At 53.0% G+C, this 13,275-nt stretch overlaps 1 protein-coding gene across 1 annotated transcript; it reads left to right on the top strand.

Moving 5' to 3' along the window:
• Positions 1–2,782: 2,782 nt before the first annotated feature.
• On the top strand, positions 2,783–6,159 carry IUM83_13505 (Gag/polymerase/env Polyprotein; the record flags this gene model as incomplete). Its single annotated transcript, XM_067938184.1, has 5 exons — positions 2,783–2,968; positions 3,196–3,424; positions 3,489–4,086; positions 5,998–6,010; positions 6,085–6,159. 5 exons carry the CDS (start codon positions 2,783–2,785, stop codon positions 6,157–6,159), a joined length of 1,101 nt encoding a protein of 366 aa, XP_067797863.1.
• Between the last annotated feature and the right edge of the window lie 7,116 nt (positions 6,160–13,275).

The raw sequence follows: 13,275 nt of genomic DNA, 5'->3' as shown, positions 1-13,275 counted from the left end.
ACCTTGCGCGCGCCGCCGGGGGCAGGGACTTGGTCCCTGTGAAGCAACACGCCCGTCGGCGCAAGACGAACTCCGCAGCTTGCGGTCGTCGGGGCAAAACAGACTCTTATTATTATCATGCACATGCACATACAAAGGGCCTATCAAGTAAGGGTGCAAACATCTCCTGGGTACACCTTGAACAAGGGTGAGACACCCACTAAGCTACTCGCTTGGCGGCGCCCGTGAATGCGCGTCGCTGCCTTGGCACCCTTCCATTGGCCTGTCTGGGTCAGTCATCACTTGATTACACTGATTACACCTGGGCGCAAATCAGTGATATCCTGATTACGCCAGGATCTTGTGGCCGGGATTGGGCGGACTTGGTCTGTCATCACCTGATTACACTGATTACTCTGGGTACAAATCAGGTGTAATCCGGGTGACGCCAAGATCCTGTGGCTCCCGTTGGCCCAAATCCATAGGCGACTGGTCAGGCCGAATCTTGTGTGCCTGACACCAGGGGCCGAAAAGCCACAACGGGGCGACCCTTCGGTGTGACCCTCCAAGCGGCAACCGCCAACTTCAAAGAGCAACTACTGCAGCTCCCAGACCGGCAATGTAGCCATTGCTTGCGTACCCACTTCATATGTGAGACCACGAAGCCGCACTTCAGGCCCTGCAGGCACACCGTAGGCTTTTAGTCACGTTCTACGCTCGGAGCGTTAGCTGTCTTTCACCAGTTGGCACTTATCCTCACGAACATCGTGCATCCAGACACCAACTTGCGCCCACAATCACCGTGTCTCAGTTTTGGCACAAGTTGAGGGACTGCCGGGCTGAAAATCTGAGCTGGGGGCAAAATTACGATGTTGACTCCATATCTCAGTTGTGGCACCCCAAAGCCGAGATGAAATCAGACGCCGCACGCCACGCCCTCTCCCCAGACCCCAGACTGCACATCTCAGGGTCTGGTCCACAGGCACACCTCAGACCGAACTCCAAATCACCAAATCTCAGACTTTTGCCACCACTCTCAGGTCTCAGAACTCCGGGCATTCCAAACTGTGTGGTCACCAATCTGAGACCTGGGGTCTGAGACTTAAGCAACCATGGGACTTCAAATCACAGACCCAGAAGGCCAGAGCTCAGCTCTTCGCCCAGAGTCCGATTCAAGGCCTGGAACCTCAGATCTGTGGCCTCTAGAGCGATTCTCAGACCTCAGACTCCAGACCGAATTCAGATCTCAGACCTGGGGATCTGGGGTCGCCGCAACTCGACGTTCGCAGAGCTCAGTTTCCAGACGTAGCCAGCACAACTTGAAGTATGTACAAAAACCAGACTTGGGTCAAGAAATATCCACGTTTCAAGTGACATGTGGCCGGTACGTGGTAGGGTTTGGGCTTCTGACTGATGGGTCCTGGCCAAGAATTGGCTCGGACCTCGTCGCATATCGGGAAATGAAACCCGAAGCCAAAACCCAAAGCCGAGACAGGGGGCGAAGAAGACTCGAGGCGCCGGCGCCAACTGGTCAGTCACAATCCATCGCCAGTCATTGGACCAAACTCCCCGGTCGCTGATTGGCCTAAATTGGCAGGTGACGATGACTGGTCGACGGTCCCAAGTCAGGCGCTGGCGGATGCAGCTCACTAAGTACGGTGTGAACCAACTGGCAACATCCGAACTTATGAGTCGTCAGCTCCTGTCCCCAGTCGTCGGTAGCGTTTCAGCGGCCATTTGAGTCGTCGGTAGCGCCGTCACGTCGCAGAGCAATGGCCGAAGAGTCGTAGGTTACAATTGGCGGTCCAAAGCGGACGCGTTTATACTTGATATTTGTATTGATCGATAGGAAACTTGAGAGAAGACAAGATAAGCCTTCGGGCAACAATAACAGAACAGCTTTTCCTCCCAACCACGCAAGGGCGACACCGGTACGTGCAGTGAACGACCTGCAGCTCAAAGGTAAACCTGGTAGGTAGGATTATGACTGTCGCTGGGCACATTTACTAGTGTAGCGTGTGTTCATCCCTGGCAGGGCTAAGAGTTAGTGGCCGTTGTATTGGTAGCGACGAGTCGTCGCCAGGAACTGGAGGAGCGAGAGCGCACTCCATTTATTTCTTCCCGCCGGAGTATAGCTCCGGTACCCTCGTGTCACGCCGTAACAGGCCGGGACCCTTCCTTCTGAGGGCCTGCGAGGTATATTTTGTGTGTGAGAGCGTGCTATCCTTTGCTCGTGGCTAGTGACGCTGAGTCTTCCGTCTGTCGACTAGCGGAAGCTCGGTACACAGGGGAAACATCAACCCGGTGCAAGGGAAAATTCCTGGGCCTTCCGATTCTAACCGTAACAAGCCCATTAAGTCTTCGGTGACTTGGTGAGTGTTGTTGGTGGGGAAAGTGTGCCAATATATAAATTAGCGCGTGTTCCTACACCACACTGCAGCCCCCGGTCGTAAAGGCTCAGATCAATCGGCTCATCGATTTAGATAGGCGTGACTGCAAATCTGATGACGTCGCCCTTTTTTGATTTGATATTGGAACACGCGAAAATACAACAGCGGTTTCACAGGATTATGCTGAAAGAGGGGATTCCAAGTCGGCAAAACCAGAACGGACACCGCAGCGAGCCGATACCAACAAGAGCGGGCCGACGCGCCCGACGGCGGCCTTTGCATCGACGCTACCAGCACCGGCGCCAACTTCGCAGTCTACGCGGGTCTCGCAACCGGCGCGCGCCCCACCACATGACGGCTGCCGGGTCTGCAATGGACCGAACTGGTTCGAGGACTGCCCTACAGCGACGGAGATGCAACGCGAAGAGGCGCGGAAGAAGTTCCGCGAGGCCAAGGAGCGGCGCTCGGGCGCCCTTCGGTCGAAGGCTGCGCGGTACACAACGCCCTCGGCATCGGTCCGCATCAATGGGCTCCTGGAGACGCCCTACTCGCCTGACAGGGTGTTGACACGGGTGCTGGCAAGAGTGTTGTGCCCCGCGGTGTGTTCGATTCGCTTCGTGCTATGCAGCCCACCCTCCAGCCAACTGCTCTCTTACATGCTGTGGAGGCTGTAATGGCCGACGGACGGACCCAAATGTGTGACCTAGAAGTCCTATTGGACTTGGACTTAACCACTTTGACAGGTCGGGTATTGCTACACGCGGTACCGTGTCTAATATTGGCGGGGGCCGGTGACGAGTTTCTGCTAGGCCGTGATGTCTTGAAGGGCCTCGGTATTGCTGTTGAGCAGCAACTTGCCCAATTTGCTGGCCCATCACTACTGGAAGATGAAACGGATGAGTTTCCCGTCGGAGACAGCATCGCTGACGACCAAGTCGCCGCTTACCATGTCAACGGGTTTGACCAGATGATTGACCGCGCAGCAGCCAATGGCATGCCGCCGGAGCACCTCAGTACGCTGCGCGAGATACTGGACACATACCCTGACGTGTGGCGTGAGAGCGTGGGTCCTGACCCCCCCTGCGAACGCTGAGCCTCTTCGGGTCACCCTGAGAGCAGACACGGTGCCATATCGGAGCCCACCGCGCAAGTACGCGCCGCTACAGGCGCAATTCATCCGCGAGTATGTGCAGACTTCGGTGGATAACGGGCTGGTGGAGCAGAACAATGCATCTCGCTCGGCGAGTGATGTCGTCCCTGTACGCAAGCCTGGTACGCAAGATCAGTTCAGGTTGACCATTGACTATAGGTCCGTCAACGGAATGACAGTCCCCATCGCTGGCACGATGCCCTCTGTTGCCACGACGACCGACGGCTTCCAGAACAAGAAGGTATTCGGGCGAGTTGACTTCACGCAAGGGTTTTGGCAGCTGCCGCTGGATGAGGCTAGTCGAGCAATATTCACCTTCATTACACCAGACGGTGTCTTCACTCCATGTCGGGTCCCGCAGGGCGCAATGGATTCGACACTGCATTTCCAGAGCCAAGTGCAGACCAAACTGGCCCCCCTAATACCTCACTCTGCTCTAGTATGGGTATATGATGTAATTCTGTTCGCGCCAACCGTGCAGGAATTCCTGATGACACTCCGCGCCTTTTTCGAGATCGTCAAGCTCAACATGGCCAAGTCTTCGCTGATCGAGCTAGAGTGCTTGTGGTGCGGGCAACATGGAACCCCGCAGAGTGAACAGCTTACGCACCCGTTGTGTCCCTGGTCGCCGACTCTGCAATGATGGCGTTCCCTGATCCGGATGCAGAGCTGCTTCTCTTCACGGATGCATCTGCCGCTGGTTATAGCATTGTCGTCATGCAAGTCCGTCAATGGGACGCATCGCTGCCAGTGGATGAGCAGCAGCACGAGCTAATTGTTTGTAAGGGTGGCATGTTCAAGCACTCAGAGCTCAGCTGGACGGTGGTGGAGAAGGAGGCATACCCCATTGTCAAGGCATGTCATGACCTCGACTATCTCCTGCTCCGACCCAATGGATTCCGTCTTTACTGTGATCACGCAAATCTGGCTTATATTTTTGCGCCGAGTGTAGAGCTGAAGTAACATGTTCGGGACTGCTTACAGCGCTGGGCCATGCGGTTGTGTGGGCTCCAGTATACTATTGAACACATTCCAGGAGAGAAAAAATGTCTGGGCAGACATCATCTCTCGCTGGCATGTCCGTGACACCATCAGTGTAGACGCAGTGCGCACCCGACAAAACCAAGCCGCCCGATCGACACCCTGTCTCGGCTCCGACCTCTTGGCGACGGAGGATTTGTTTTTCCTACGCGTAGTGACATTCAAGTTGCACAGCAGGCCGCTTCTCGTGAGCTTTCGCGGCTGCAGACTACTTCGGTGGAGGTGGATGGTGTGGTCATGATCAACTACCGCATGCGGATCCCCGGTAACGCAAAGGATCTGATCGCACGCATCTTCGTGGTTGCTCATTGTGGCTCGCAAGGACACCGCGGCCAGGAACCTATGCTGTTGGCGCCGAAGGAACGCTTCTACATCACGAAGTTAGAGGACAAAGTGGCGAAATTTGTCCGCCAGTGCCTACTCTGCAAACACTTCAAGGGACCGCGTCAAATTCCGTGTCCGTACGGCCCGCTACTACAGGCGAATGAGAGGAACGAGGTATTCATTGGGATTTCCTGTCGCTCGGAGAAGGTTTCGGCGACTCAAGTTACCTCCTGGTGGTGAAAGATGGACTTTCACATTTCTGTGAGCTTTTTCCGTGTGCCACGCCAACAGCCTATATCGCAGCTGAGGCGCTTACACTTTGGTACGCCCGATATGGGATGCCGAAGACGCTGCAGTCAGATCAAGGGACGCATTTCCGAACTGAAATGATGAAGCACCTTGCTGCGCGACTGAAAATGGAGCTTAGTTTTTCCCCGGTCTACTCGCCATGGCTCAACGGAACGGTCGAGAGATTGAACAAGGATGTACTACAAATATTCAGGGCACTGCTGATGGAATACAGGCTAGACCAACACGAGTGGCCGTATTTGCTGCCAGCAGCACAGGCAAACTTGAACCACACTCGGGTTCATTCGCTTGCAGGTCGTGCTCCAGTCGAAGTATTCACGGCGCTACCTGCAGCGTCGGCTCTCGACGCGATCGTGGTACCCGCAACGAGCGAGCGAGGTGAGCGAGTGGTTGATCTGGACAGTATCAGTGAGCACGTGAATCGACTTCGTTCATCGCTGCACGACATTCACCAAAAGGTGGTCAATGTGAGGGAACGCCAGCGACTGCGCGACATGGCAGCACACCATGGTAATCCTGCCAATCTTGATGTGGGCGATTTTGTCCTGTGGTCAAGAATTCATCAACGTCTGCCAAATCATAAGCTTTTGGTCATTGGGTAGGTCGCTTTAAGGTAGGTGCCGCTGTACTCACTCATTTGAAATTGAACATTTAGTTACGGGACGGAAGTACGAGGTGCATGCTTCTTGCCTGTAGTTTTATGCCGACGCCGAACTGGACACGACTACGGAGCTGCTAGAACTCGTGTCAAGCCAAGGTATGCTGCTCGGCGTGGACAAATTAGCTAATCACCGCTTCAACCAGGGGATCGGACGCTGTGAGTTTTCCGTTTCGTGGTTGGGTCTGCAACCCATCGAGAATTCATGGGAACCTCTCGCTGCACTGCTTCAGGATGTGCCTACAAAGGTGCGCGACTACGTGAACGCTAGTGGTGACGACGAGCTTCGTGCCCAACTCGACGAGTAACAAGACGCGACTGCCGTGACCAAGCGTTGGAGGCCAGTGTCGCCATGATTGCGGCCCAATATCAAGCTTGGGCTCGGCTGCAGCGTCAAGTTGCGGTGTTGCTCGGTCTAGCGTCCAATGAGAAGAGCAGGAGGCAACAGGGCACGCGCAGCAGCACCTATGGGCTACGACAAGGATTACGGCAGGGGACCCTACAAGCTGGGTGCAAGAGGCACAAGCTGTAAGTGGGCGAGGGCACACGCCCAAGACTGCACGAGAACTGGACCTGAGCAAGAACGCAAGAACGGTAGCAAGTTAGAAGTTAGTTCGCGTCCTTACATTTGTGTCTTGCTTTCTTCATTATTAAACTTTCCCCTTTGGAAACACCCCGGGTTTCGCGACACCATTATTTGAGTGGCATTTCCGGCATTAAGGAGTTCCAGTGTGTTTGCAGCAAAATATACCTGCGTATCTGTTCCCGTTTGAAGAAGTCCGACTAGTGGTGCAATGCCGCCATGGCATTCAATTTCGGCGCACCCTGCGGTACCATGGCTGGCCAAGCGGTAAACGCAGCCTCGTACACGGCTGAGTGACGTAATAGGTCGAGCGCCGGCAAAAATAGCATCACCAGTGTCATGATCACTTGATCTTCAGCAACTTCACTAATAACCTCCTTGACGTCGACAAGATTTCCCAACGCATACACTGCACGCTGCTTTTGTGCATCCGTTCCGATTAACATCAAGACCACGAGTGATCCTGCAGCGCCGTTGGCAACAACCTCCGCGCGGATTTCCTCGTTCTGAATCGTCAGATGCCGCAGGGTTTCCGCGGCCCACATCTTCTGCGAGTCACTTCCGTTTCTTAGCAATCCAAGCACAGCTATCACAGCCCCAACATCTCTCAACCTGTCTACATCTCCTTTTGCGGCGATACAGGCGCATCGCATTAATGCTGTCGTCTTTCATCACCGTCTACGTTTGCCACTGCCGCTGCCACCGTTTCCGCACCGATATCCCCAACACAACTTCCTATTGCTTCCAGTTCTAGCTCGTCAACCGTTGCATCTCCCCAAGCTGACCACGCTAAGCACTCCAACGCATGCACGAGTGAAATAGTCACGACCATCCCGAGCCAGGTTCGTCAACACCTGAACTCCGTCCAGCTCGTGCAGGAGCGCTCGATCCTCGTCGACCACATAGGCATGCACAAAGACGAAGAAGACACTCCTCTCACTCCTTAGGGCCTTCTGTCGCGTTGGGCCCGAAGAGTGTTTGTCGTTGAAGTGGGTGCGAGTGTTGGTCCTGTCGAGAAGCGCGGTAGTTGTGGTCGATGTGCGGGGTAGACGGTTTATTTAATACTGAATTGGTACTGCTAGCCTAACATGCATGCCTCGCTGTGCTCCTACGCGAGCACAGGGTTTATCTGCGTATTTCTGGGGTTTTCCTGACTATGTGCTACCCTGCGTCTTTTTGTTTTCTTTTCATTTATTTTCTACTAAATGCATGTTCCATGTTTCTTTTTCATGTTTTTCCTACAAAATGCATGTTCACTGTGACGGCTGACCCTCTCGGGTAGCTGCCACAGGAACTTCAAGCCTCTGGCCGCTAGCAAGCAAGCCAGAGCCTTTGCGCCGCATCGCTCTGGCTTGCTTGCTCAGCAGGCCAGAGGTGGGCCTGACATCTCCCCCTGGTTGACTTCGCGTTGGCGGAGTCGATACCCATCCAGGAGTTGACGCCAATGCGAAACGTGCTTGATCTGCGCTTCGCTTTCCCAGGTTGCCTCATGCTCCGGCAACCCATGCCACTTCACGAGCCATTGACGTTTGCGCCGTCTAGTTCGTTTCTTGAGCAGCTTCTCCACAATGTAGAGTTCTTCTCCAGTGTCCTCGTCCAAGATTAGAGGTACAGCCTTCGGAATCGGTCGATTCGGAAAATCCTCACGGTTCGTTTGGTAATGGGTCAGTAACTCCACGTTGAATGTCGGATTAAGACGTTTCATCGTGCGCGGAAGTATCAACTTCGCCACGTTGTCGTTCACCATACGTTCAATCACGAACGGTCCAACCTTCTTAGCCGCTAATTTCGCTTTCTTCAATTCCGTGTTCTTGTTTACGGTTTTCAGCGGTAAGTTCTTCGTGTCGAGCAGCACTAAGTCACCTCTTTTAAAGACAACTTGTCTGCGCTTGCGATCGTAGTACTCCTTTTGTCTTGCTTGAGCTTCTTCCAAATTCTTCTGAGCACGTTCTACGATCTCCTGTCGCTCCTTCGCAAAGTTCTTCGCGAACTCCGCGAGCGTCACATCATTCTCCGATTGCAGCAGGTCTTTCATCTCCTCTGCCACAATGTTTGACACCTTACGTCCTGTGTCAAGTTCAAATGGCGCGAACTTCGTAGACGCGTTGACGAGGTTCGAATGCGCATATTCGATAGTCCCTAGGTGCTTAACCCAATCGTCACCGTGATACGAGATCACACATCTCAATGCATCTTCGAGCACGAGGTTCTGGCGCTCCGTCTGGCCATCTGCCTGAGCTCGGTGCGCAGTTGTCATGCTGAGTTTGATACCCATCAACTTCATCAATGACTTCCAAAAGTCCGAGATGAACTTCGAGTCGCGATCACTGATGATGACCTTCGGCAATCCGTGATGCCGAACAACTGCATCAAAGAACACTTTAGCCGTTTCCTTCGCGTCAGCTGTCGAATACGTTGCTGCATACTTCGCTCGCTTGGACAACTTGTCCACTGCAACTAGTATTGCATCAAACCCTTCCGACACTGGCAAACCCGTGATGAAATCCATTGACACCACTTCCCAGCATTCCTTTGGCACTGGTATCGGCATCAGTAGTCCTTTTTTCTTCTGGCTGCTGGACTTCCATCGTGCACAAGTCTCACATGTGCGAACGTATTCCCTTACGTCCCGGTCCATTGTCGACCAGTAGTACCATTGCGCTGCTTTCAGGTACGTACGTCGACTTCCAGGATGCGCGGACGTCTTTCCATCATGAAATTCGATCATGACATTTGTGCGAAGCTCTCTTACCTTCGGCAGGCAAAGTCGGTAGACAGTTTCGCCTTTCGTCTGTTTGAAAAACACAGACCCATTGTGCTTGACGAACTTCTCCTTTCCTGCTCCATTAGACCACTGTTGCTTGAAAGCAGGGTCTGATTCGTATCCTTCCTGAAACGCTCTTTTCGTCTTAGGTGCCAAGTGTGGACTTACAAATGATAGTCGACGCTTTTGACTTGCTGCTGTGCTACGCCAATCGGGCGATCCTCCCCCCGTAAGTCGACATCGTCGAGTAACAGATGAGTATCATCCGTTGACAAGTTGCGCAACACTGCGGCATTAATACGGTGGTCATGAACTGGTGCGGCATTCTTCGCACATTCGTTGTCGCAGTCATGAACCGTATACGTCACATCCGGAAGAGGTGCTTCTTTCTCCTCTTCGTCTTCCAGTCCATCCGGTGGAGGCCATGAGAGCGCATCCGCTACAACGTTCATCTTACCTCGCACATGATGCAAAGTGAACGTGTATTGCGAAAAGTGCGTCAAAAAGCGAGCCATCTTTGGTGACACTCGTGGGTGATGCAACATCCACGAACACGCTGCGTTATCCGTGTAGACGTCGAATGGGCGTCCATGCAGATAGTGTCTCCACTTCTCCGTAGCCACTTTGATAGCTAGTAGCTTCTTCTCATGCGTAGGCCATCCACGCTCATGTTTATCCAACTTCTTCGAATAGAAGGCAATCGGATGATCTGCTCCGTCATACTTCTGTGACAGAACTCCACCAATACAATGCCCTGACGCGTCCGTCGTCACGATAAACGGTCGCTCAAAGTCCGGCAACTTCAGCGTAGGCGCTTGCTGAAGTGCGAGCTTGAGATGCAAATACGCGTCCTCCACAGGCTTCGTCCAATTCCATGGGACATCTCCCTTCGTCAAACCCCTCAACGGACGAGCAATCTCGGCAAAATCACAGATAAATCTGCGATAATATCCTGTCAAACCCAAGAAACTCAACAACTCCTTTCGATTCGTCGGAGTCGGATACTTGGCTATCGCTTCCGTTTTACGCGGATCAACGCTTACTCCTGCCTGCGAGACAACATGTCCTAGGAAAGCCACTTCGGACTGACCAAACGAACACTTTGCCATGTGCGCAAAACGCTTCTCGCGACACAGTACCATACAAACTGCACGCAGATGCTCCACATGCTCCTCCATACTCTTCGAGAAGACGCAGATGTTATCGAGATACACGACGACAAATTCGTACTCGTCGAACAGCTTGTGCATGAGCCTGGACCATGTCCCTGGCATTCCAGCCACTCCCATGGGCGCTACACACCACTGATACGTTTCCTTGTGTGTTCGAAACGCAGTGTACGGACGCCTTGACCTCACCACCAGCATTTGATGATATCCCTGCGCAAGGTCGATCAACGTGTAGATGACACAACCTACCATCTTATCGAACAACTCCTCGATTAATGGCAACGGGATCTTGGCAATGACAGTCACGCTGTTGAGATAGCGGTAGTCGAACACCCAACGCAACGGAATCTTCAAATTGCCGCTACGCAACCATTCAGCCCTTTTCGGCATTTGACCTGTGACTGGGTCCTTCTTCGGGATAGCGAAGATGTTCGAAACCCACGGCGAGTTCGACACTTCAATCCATCCTTTCTTCAACTTGTCTTTGACAAATTCTTCGAAAGCATCCTGTTCCATCTTCGACATGCGGAACGGTGCACGAGAGCTTGGTTGAGCTCCCTTCTTCAACGTCACTTCAAAGTTGACTTCACGCATCGGAGGCAATCCGTCTGGTAATTGCTCCGGAAACACATCCTTGAACTCCTTACCGATTACGTCGAAGATCGGTTCTGGAATTCCTTCCACTTCGGGCACAAGTTGTATCTTCACCCGAAACACCTGCTCATACTCGCCTTCCTTCAAGTTGTGCGAGAACGACGGTGCATCGACGTCGATGAATTGCATCCGGTCAGGTATGACAACCTCCTCCTTTTGCCAATCCACTTGAGGGTTGTAGTCCTTAAACCACGGTTTCCCCAAAATGACGTCGTGCGACTCCGGCAACTTCCATTCCACGAACTCGATCGCTGGAAAGAAGTACCCATCCATGCTCACTGGCGCTTCCACATGTTTGACATCCGTCGCCGGTGTTAACGTGCCATCAAAGCGCTGAGCTTGAAGTCGCCTTGACAGAAGCACATTACTAGCCAAACCTGGCATAATCATGTTCGTGCTTGCACCCGTGTCCAACAGAATTCGGACATCTCTGCCATTGATGCGACCCTTCCTGATGAAAAGGTTACTCGTACGTTCGGACTTCACTGCGTTCACCTTCAAGGTCTCCGTTGTACTTGTTGGTTGCGATCCTTGCTGAACCAACTTCACTGGCTGCTTCTCATGCAACTCAGCTTCCTGTTCTGGCGGCGATCCGCACACACCAGACTCCAATTCCGGTTGCATCGCATGCAAACTCGGTTCTTCAACTGGCTGTAGTCCACACGAGCCAGCATCTTCCGTCATTTCTGACGCTGCAGTGATAGTCTCTTCCACTTGCACACGTGCCTTGTCCATGAGTGCCTTTAACTCATCCGCTTGTTCCTGGATGTCAGCCACACTCATAGTCACGCGATCCATGACGACAGTATCCACCTGTTCGTCATCCTCGAGGACCATGTTCATCCTCGGCTTACGCCCTTGATTACTGCCCGAGTTGTTGTACTTCGGCGCATTCCGCTTAGCCATTTGCGTCTGCTGCGGCTGTATCGGACATTGACGAGCCCGATGGGCGCTACTCCCGCACCGGAAACACAGGTTTCGGCGCATACATTCCTCCTTCGACGGTACCCTTACGTTGTCGATCTCCATCGGCACTGGTCCATCGTTGTTGCTCTTCGATCGTCTGTTGTCGTACGATCGGTACCTCGGTCTGTCGCGTGCTCCATCCGAGCGTCCACGATGCGCGTGAGACCGGTCATAGTCGAGCGCTACGGTAATAGCGTCGGTCAACGTTGCACTCCTGCGATACTGGACTTCCTCCCGAATACTTGACGGCAGACCACGCAAGAAGTACATGATCTTGTCCAGTTCGCTCATCTCCTTGACTTGAGTAATCAAGTGCCTGAACTTGCTGATATAATCGGGCAAGTCTCGACACTGACGCTCCTTCAAGTCATTCATCTGGTCCCGAAGACGTTCTTGCAGATCCGGAGGCACGAACTCTTCCTCCAGCTTCAAAAAGAAGTCTTCCACACTCTTCACATCGTCCTTCTTGACGATGTACCACTGCGCGGCTCCATACTTCAGCGATCCCGCTAACACAGCCAAAATGCGTCCACTCAACTTACTATCCTTCCAGTCTATGCCCTTAGCTAAAACGTACTGCTCCACCTGCTCCCGGTATAGTTGGAACGATTCCTTGAGCGTCCCCCCGTAGCTGGGCATTTTTATCCCATCCAGCTTTAGTTGCGACAGCTGCCTTGACTTGCGCAGCTCGTCGATCAATTCTGTCTGCTTCGCCATGGCCGTCAACATACTATGCATTAGTTGGGCCGGATCCGCCATCTTGAACACGCGAAAACTTCGTACTTTGTGTGTTCACCCTTGAAACTTGATACCGGTGGGAGCAATCTACTTTTAGGGGCACTGACTAAAAGAAAGTAAAAGAGAAAACCTGTTAAAGAAAATAGCCTACGCTACTTCCTAAAATTGGCCGAGTTATGCGCTGTGGGAGGTCTTGGACTTCTTCGATGCCTTTGAAGAGGTCGATGACACGTGAGAGGTCGATGACGCGTGAGAGGTCGAGCGGTGACGGTTGTCGTCCTGGTCTTCGCTTCGCCAAATTTTGCTGTGCCGGGCTACCAAGAACAAAAACTGACTAACCGGCTTCGAGACTTATAGTGCTCGATTTATGTGCGGTGCAGTCTTTTGAGAACAGTAGCTACTTGGGCAAATGGGCTGTCACCGGGGCCAGATGCAAAACAAATTTGCACCACGGCTGCCCACCAGTTATTTCCCACGGTCAGCGTACAATAATAGGTTGCCCTATTAATGTACCAAAGTCTCCCCAACAGCTGGGTTGGTCACGCTGACG

The sequence above is a fragment of the Phytophthora cinnamomi genome (genome assembly GCF_018691715.1).
Source record: "Phytophthora cinnamomi strain GKB4 chromosome Unknown Contig12, whole genome shotgun sequence".
Taxonomy (NCBI): domain Eukaryota; phylum Oomycota; class Peronosporomycetes; order Peronosporales; family Peronosporaceae; genus Phytophthora; species Phytophthora cinnamomi.
This window is presented reverse-complemented; position numbering and strand designations above follow the sequence as displayed.